Source organism: Electrophorus electricus, chromosome 17 (assembly GCF_013358815.1).
Source record: "Electrophorus electricus isolate fEleEle1 chromosome 17, fEleEle1.pri, whole genome shotgun sequence".
Lineage (NCBI taxonomy): Eukaryota > Metazoa > Chordata > Actinopteri > Gymnotiformes > Gymnotidae > Electrophorus > Electrophorus electricus.
In genome coordinates, this window is record NC_049551.1 from 11,092,343 (window position 1) to 11,099,842 (window position 7,500).

Sequence of the window (7,500 nt, forward strand, 5' to 3'; positions counted from 1 at the left end):
GAAGTGTTGCTTCATCTTTTTTTAAAAAATGACTACTTTCCTGCAGATATTGAAGCACTTTAGAATTAGAGTTCACAGCAGTTTGATTAGAATGAATTGTTAGTGTAAGGGTCAGACCAACTGTGGTTTAGCAACATTAACACAAGGCCTTTCTGACCTTTATATTAACAGTACTAAACAGACGGAAGTGTTTTGTTGTCTTTATATAAGAAATGCTAGTACATTCACCCGGACTCTAAAGATGCCACCAGCCCTAATCCATTAAGATACCCTGTCAGAGAAAATACACACAATACACACACTTTAAATCAACATATAGACATCAGTGTTGAAAATATGATGTGATCCCAGCTGTGTCTTTACGTGAGGAGTGGCCGTCCATGATGGAACGTCAGATTGGCATACCGAGAGAGAAGTCGAGATGTTAGGATCTGAGGGAGAGAGGGAACATTGTGGTTGAGTGTGATTAGTATCCAAGACAGGGAAGATCGTGGTCGAGTATGATTAGTATCCAAGACAGGGAAGATCGTGGTCGAGTATGATTAGTATCCAAGACAGGGAAGATCGTGGTCGAGTATGATTAGTATCCAAGACAGGGAAGATCGTGGTCGAGTGTGATTAGTATCCAAGACAGGGAAGATCGTGGTCGAGTATGATTAGTATCCAAGACAGGGAAGATCGTGGTCGAGTGTGATTAGTATCCAAGACAGGGAAGATCGTGGTCCAGTATGATTAGTATCCAAGACAGGGAAGATCGTGGTCCAGTATGATTAGTATCCGAGAGAGGGAGCATCGTGGTCGAGTGTGACATAGTATCCGAGAGAGGGAGCATCGTGGTCGAGTGTGACATAGTATCCGAGAGAGGGAACATCGTGGCCGAGTGTGACATAGTATCCGAGAGAGGGAACATCGTGGCCGAGTGTGACATAGTATCCGAGAGAGGGAGCATCGTGGTCGAGTGTGACATAGTATCCGAGAGAGGGAACATCGTGGTCGAGTGTGACATAGTATCCGAGAGAGGGAGCATCGTGGTCGAGTGTGACATAGTATCCGAGAGAGGGAGCATCGTGGTCGAGTGTGACATAGTATCCCAGAGAGGGAGCATCGTGGTCGAGTGTGATATAGTATCCGAGAGAGGGAACATCGTGGTCGAGTGTGACATAGTATCCGAGAGAGGGAGCATCGTGGTCGAGTGTGACATAGTATCCGAGAGAGGGAACATCGTGGTCGAGTGTGACATAGTATCCGAGAGAGGGAACATCGTGGTCGAGTGTGACATAGTATCCGAGAGAGGGAGCATCGTGGTCGAGTGTGACATAGTATCCGAGAGAGGGAGCATCGTGGTCGAGTGTGACATAGTATCCGAGAGAGGGAGCATCGTGGTCGAGTGTGACATAGTATCCGAGAGAGGGAGCATCGTGGTCGAGTGTGACATAGTATCCGAGAGAGGGAGCATCGTGGTCGAGTGTGACATAGTATCCGAGAGAGGGAGCATCGTGGTCGAGTGTGACATAGTATCCGAGAGAGGGAGCATCGTGGTCGAGTGTGACATAGTATCCGAGAGAGGGAGCATCGTGGTCGAGTGTGACATAGTATCCGAGAGAGGGAGCATCGTGGTCGAGTGTGACATAGTATCCGAGAGAGGGAACATCGTGGTCGAGTGTGAGTGTGACATAGTATCCGAGAGAGGGAACATCGTGGTCGAGTGTGACATAGTATCCGAGAGAGGGAAGTCTTGTTGGGTCAAGACCTTGTCCAGAGAGCAACTACAAAGGGGAAAAGGAGATGTCCAAGCATTAATCTTCGTGTGTGGTACAGCTGTGGAGAGGCTGTAGGGAACAGAGATGACACTTGATGAGAACTTGTGGATTCCTGTAGGAAGGAGTCACACAACCTCCATGCTGGATGCCAAGACTAGAAAGAATGGATAAGAGAATACTGTGGCTAATACTGAGCTGTGAAAGGCAGCAGAGATTGAACAGGATATCAATCAAAGATAGACTGGAAGAAGGCGGTTTTGGAAACATTGGCTTGTGTCGACACACAAGTCCACAAGGAGAAGCATGGTCAAGGTTGAAATTGGGTTAAAATAGGGTTGGACTGCTTAATAGTTTTATTTTGGTCTGGTTGAACAGGTCTTGAGTTTGTTTTTACCTCAGCAAACTTTTCTATGCTGTGGTCCAGGAAGGTCTTGAACTGGCTTGTGCAAGGCTTGAAGACCACCCAGAGAGTCAAAGGAGGGGTGTTAGTGCATTTTTTGTGTGTGTGTGTGTGTGTGTGTGTGTGTGTGTGTGTGTGTGTGTGTGTGTGTGTGTGTGTGTGTGTGTGCGTGCGTGCGTGCGCGCGTGCGTGCGCTAGAGAACACATTGTCACTGAATCTTCTAAAATACTACATTTAAGAGCTTTGTACAAAGACTTGCATAAATGCCCTGATGTTTTTCCTGAATCCAGTTTTGATAGGTTTAAAAGTAATATATAGTGAGTGTGAGTGTGTGTGTGTGTGTGTGTGTGTGTGTGTGTGTGTGTGTGTGTGCGTGCTAAGTTTGCAGGGAAATGGTACCGTGTTGGGCTGGCCTATAGCTCTCCAAGCTTTGCTAGGTACAGAAGTAAGCTCACAGTCACCATGGGGATAGTGGAACCAAAGGAGAATGGTGATGTCGATATGACACTGTGGGACACACAGTAAGTGGCCTCACCTCTGTAACAGTTATTGGCTTGTTATGAAAGATGATCATCTTTAACTCCAGTCAGATAATAATCCTGATCTGATGTTTATATGATTAAGAGTTACACTGTTACATTACTTTCAGTGCTACTGACGTGTAAAAATAGGTCCCTTTCTCTGTCTGCAGGTCGTCAGACTGTAAGAGCAAACTATACACGTACAAGAAGACAGCTATGGCTGGAGTCTTCACATATTTCAGCTCACGTTAGTAGAACTACACCGAGATTTCAATTCTATACTGAGTGACATTAGAAGTGAGCCCTCCAATGCATTAAAAATTGCTCACATAGTTAAAAATGTACAGAAGCTGGTGGGATGTGACAAAAGGTAGAAAGGGGGCGGGGCCCCCAGTTCACGTGTGGAAGGGGCGGGGCCCCCAGTAAACATGTGGAAGGGATGGGCCCTCAGTAAACCCCATTTACCAGTTTTCACCTATTTAACTAAAATAATTCATTATCCTTTTTTGAGTTTAGAGGCTGAATCTGTGTTCAGAAATGTCTCTAATTGTTATTTTATTGCAGGTCATAACAGGGTGAAAGATATCACTGTGATTGAGACTAACTACACAGAGTATGCTTTGATTTTCAAACACAAGAAGTTTAACAAGGAGTACTCACAGGTGTCTCTTTATGGTAAGTTAACACCACACATACCACCACACACAGTACTCACAAGCAGTAGCTCTCTTCATGTGAATAAAGATTAAATCCTGCAAGGTTAGAACTGCTACCTCACAGCTGCAGGGACCTGGGGTTTTTGTGTGTGTGTGTGTGTGTGTGTGTGTGCGCGCGTGCGTGTGTGTGCATGCGTGCGTGCGTAGGCACATGCGTATGACCTCAGGAGGTGTTATGTATCCTAAAGCCTTTCATTTCTGTATAGGTCGTACTCAGAAGTTGAGGCCAGAGTTGACTGAGAAGTTCAAAAAATTTGCCAAGCAACATGGATTCCCTGAGGATTTTATTCTGACCCCAACACCAGCAGGTATGTGAATGTTAACCTTTACAGTGTTCTTATAAATACAGCAGTATCTGAATATTAACCTTTATAGTGTTTATAAATGCAGCAGTATGTGAATATTAACCTTTACAGTGTTCTTATAAATACAGCAGTATCTGAATATTAACCTTTATAGTGTTCTTATAAATACAGCAGTATCTGAATATTAACCTTTATAGTGTTCTTATAAATGCAGCAGTATGTGAATGTTAACCTTTTAGAAATGCAGCAGTATGTGAATGTTAACCTTTTAGAAATGCAGCAGTATGTGAATGTTAACCTTTTATAAATACAGCAGTATGTGAATGTTAACCTTTTAGAAATGCAGCAGTATGTGAATGTTAACCTTTTATACATGCAGCAGTATGTGAATGTTAACCTTTTATACATGCAGCAGTATGTGAATGTTAACCTTTTATACATGCAGCAGTATGTGAATGTTAACCTTTTATAAATGCAGCAGTATGTGAATGTTAACCTTTTATAAATGCAGCAGTATTGTCTTCACATGGAATCTCTACATCACCTTTTTTCCATTTTTCTTAGACAACTGTCCTCTCGTGGGTCAATAGGTGGGTACAAACATATACCAAGGCAGTGAGATTTTTTTGATTTTTTTAGAATAGCTAATATTCTTAAAATAAACAAGTAAAAAGGAGGAAATTCAGTACTATCTGCATTTCTCTGTATTTTATGACCCTGTTAAACATCGCTGGAAATTTGAGATCTTTGGTAATCAGTTATGATGGGGTCCAAGAAGTCTATTGTGAATACAGTTTACATGATAACATTATAATCCTCATGTTTCCTTTTTCTTCTTCCAGTGTTGCATTATGCTGCAGTGTACAGCTCGAGCATTATCATCTTACAGGCATACATGCACATACACAGAGATACGTGCACACAGAGATACGTGCACACAGAGATACGTGCAAACACACAGACACATCTGCTGGAGAGACTGGAGCAACTTCAATATTAAATTGTACTGTTCAAAATTTTCATTCTAAACACAAAGAAAACACCTAAAACTCCTTACACATCAACTGTTTAAACACCCAGGAAACACCATACCTTTTCACCCAATCACCTATATCTTCATAAAGTAAATATAATAACATTGTTGCATTGTTTGATTATATTAGTGGCTGTCAGTTGTTACTAAAGGAAACAAAGATTGATTTTGGTTCACCATTGGTTGTCTGTATATTGCTTTGGTGTGTGGGTGTGTGTTTGTTTGTTATGGGAGGTGTTCGTTTGCATATGTATGAGGTTGTCATGTTGGTGTTTCTGATTAATACATGATGTTACAAATGTTAAAAACCAGTTTAACTACAGAACTGATGTGTAGTGCAACCTGATTTCTCAACAGGTCATTAGAAGTAGGGTCAATGTTTTTGTGTGCGTGCGTGCGTGCGGGCGTGCGGGAGAGGAAGAGAGGATGAAAAAGAAAGAAAAATAACACATTCCATAGAAATGATTTAAAGAGATTGATCCTCAGTGTTATTTTCGTGCTGCTTCCTGCTCTACCATCCTAGTGCTAAAATTAGGAGAAATCTAGACAGATTTGTCCCAGCAGATTGTACGTCTTCCTAAAGCACTTTGTGTTGCAGATATTCCCATGAAACCTACTGCCGTAGAGTCTATCCGTCACAGTCCATTAAACAGATTTAGTGCGTATTAACTTTAAAACCTATTTTGCTCAGTCTTCTCCAAACAGTGGACAGAAGTGATGAGTCAATGCAGAGATGAGAAGACCTTTGCTCTGTTTTGTTGGTTTGAGCTGCTTTCTCACTGGGGCCAAAGCACACATACCCTGCAGGACAATGTCCTTCCCAAGAGGAGGAGGAGGAGGGAGTTAAGAGAAAGGTGCTAGTTCTCATCTGGCCAAAGGAGCTTCGAGCCTCAGTCGGACCTGAGAAGAACAGCAATGCTTCCCGTGTTTGTGGTTCTGCTTCTCGGGTGTGTGGAGTTTCTCCACGCTGGACCCTTGGCTTCAGAACCAGCATTTCAAACCCAGGAGAACTTCGACCTAAACAGGGTAAGCAGCCCTCCAAGACCTGCACTTAGTAAAAAAGATCACAATTTTCTGTATTTTTTTAGTTTTTGGAGGTTTCTGTTTCCAGATCAAACGATCTTTCACATCAGATGATATAGACAGTTAAAGAGCAGGGTAACTGATGAATTCTGAAACAAAACTTTCCTCCTTTCCTGCGTTCCTTGTGTATTAAGATAGACTGTGCTGTCCCGTGTTTTAATCAATATCTGCAGTAGCTGATCTGTCCCCTGCTCGTCCGGCTGTAACCAGAATGACATGATCAAAGAGCAAAAGCAGTCTGTTTACGTATGAGTATTGCCCAGTGCTCATGCATGGATGTGTGATTATGCAGTAATGATCCTAATTTAGTTTAAGGGAGTGCTTGGAATGGAACTGATTTCTTTGTGTCAGTGGCACGCAACTGAATTGATGCGTCATTTGCACCTGAACCTACACCCTTTGGAAGATTTCCAAACTATCTTTTACCTGAACTACTCCCAGCACATAGGAAAATCTCACACACACACACACACACACACACACATATATACATACATATATAAAATCAGCTGTGGTGTGGTGTTGCTGGCAGTTGTTGGGGAAATGGTATGACATCGCTTCGGCCTCTGACTGCCCCTGGAGACGCAAACACAAAACACATTCCCTGGTGGGTTCCCTGGAGCTGCAGCGCAGCGACTCCCCGAACACACTGGACATGACACGCACCATGTCCAGGTACAACTCCACACACAGACCCCAGTTCTCGTGACGTTCCAGTGAGTGTGAACGGTCGGTGAAGATGTCTTAAAGGTGTATGTCTGATGCTGCTTCCATAGACAGGGCGTGTGTAAGGTGATTACTGGCAGCTACGAGCTGACCGAGACCCCGGGACGGTTCTACTACCACAGTGTCAGTAAGTACGGGCTAGTCCTGCCGATCCGTGTCCCACATTCTGTCTACATGAGAACTCCATTCAAACGTCAGTAAAAAAAAAACACTCAACTTGAGTGATTCAAAAATAAATCAGCAAAATAACTAAAAATAAATAACTAAAAAATAAAAATTATCTCCTGAGAAATCCATACTGTGCAGAGAAGCTAAGTGTATTAGAGTAAGCAGAGTGCCTGTGTCTGCACAGAGTGGTCAGCCGACGTGGACGCCTACGTCGTGCACACCAACTATGACGAGTACGCTCTGGTCATCATGCTGCAACAGCAGCGTCACGGCAACAAAACCACATCGGTGAAGCTGTACGGTGAGCGATGCTTGCAGCCCCTCTTGTGGGTCCTCACACTGATAAAGGAGGTCATTCTCTCACGCCATCGTTCACATGTCACAAGTCACATGTCACTGGTTTCCATGCTAAGTAGTGAGGAGTGCAAGCCTGGGCCGGTTTTCTAGTTTTCTTTAATCCACCTGAGTTTTCTAGTTTTCCATACTCGAACCCACCTGATCGTTCTAGTTTGTCATACTTTATCCCACCTGATCTTTGGTGAATGAGAGCAGATGCCTAAATGTACAGGGCAGTGTCAGAACTGACAGAGAGAGCCAGAGTAGTATGGAGATGATCGAGTTTGGACGTTAGGGTCGGTATCGCCCCTGCAGGTCGTCAAAGGGAATTGCGGCCCACCCTGATAGAAGATTTCAAGACCCTGGTGGCTGAGCAGGGAATGAGTGCAGATACCATCTCCATTAAAGAGAACAAAGGTACACACACAAAAACACATACAAGCTTGTATGC

General features: G+C 43.5%; 2 protein-coding genes across 2 annotated transcripts in view; both read left to right on the forward strand.

The window, feature by feature from the left end:
* ptgdsa (prostaglandin D2 synthase a) overlaps window positions 1-5,071 on the forward strand; it is a 5,661-nt gene extending 590 nt beyond the window's left edge. Inside the window, exons 2-7 of the mRNA XM_027007818.2 lie at window positions 2,543-2,682; window positions 2,853-2,929; window positions 3,247-3,357; window positions 3,605-3,706; window positions 4,268-4,293; window positions 4,546-5,071. Coding sequence (XP_026863619.2) covers window positions 2,543-2,682; window positions 2,853-2,929; window positions 3,247-3,357; window positions 3,605-3,706; window positions 4,268-4,293 — 456 coding nt within the window. The 3' untranslated portion in view covers window positions 4,546-5,071. The remainder of the gene's footprint in view (window positions 1-2,542; window positions 2,683-2,852; window positions 2,930-3,246; window positions 3,358-3,604; window positions 3,707-4,267; window positions 4,294-4,545) is intronic.
* A 515-nt stretch (window positions 5,072-5,586) lies between these two features.
* The window catches only part of ambp (alpha-1-microglobulin/bikunin precursor), a 3,758-nt gene continuing 1,844 nt past the window's right edge, over window positions 5,587-7,500 (forward strand). The window contains exons 1-5 of the mRNA XM_027007806.2: window positions 5,587-5,762; window positions 6,352-6,494; window positions 6,596-6,672; window positions 6,898-7,014; window positions 7,365-7,466. Coding sequence (XP_026863607.2) covers window positions 5,652-5,762; window positions 6,352-6,494; window positions 6,596-6,672; window positions 6,898-7,014; window positions 7,365-7,466 — 550 coding nt within the window. The 5' untranslated portion in view covers window positions 5,587-5,651. The remainder of the gene's footprint in view (window positions 5,763-6,351; window positions 6,495-6,595; window positions 6,673-6,897; window positions 7,015-7,364; window positions 7,467-7,500) is intronic.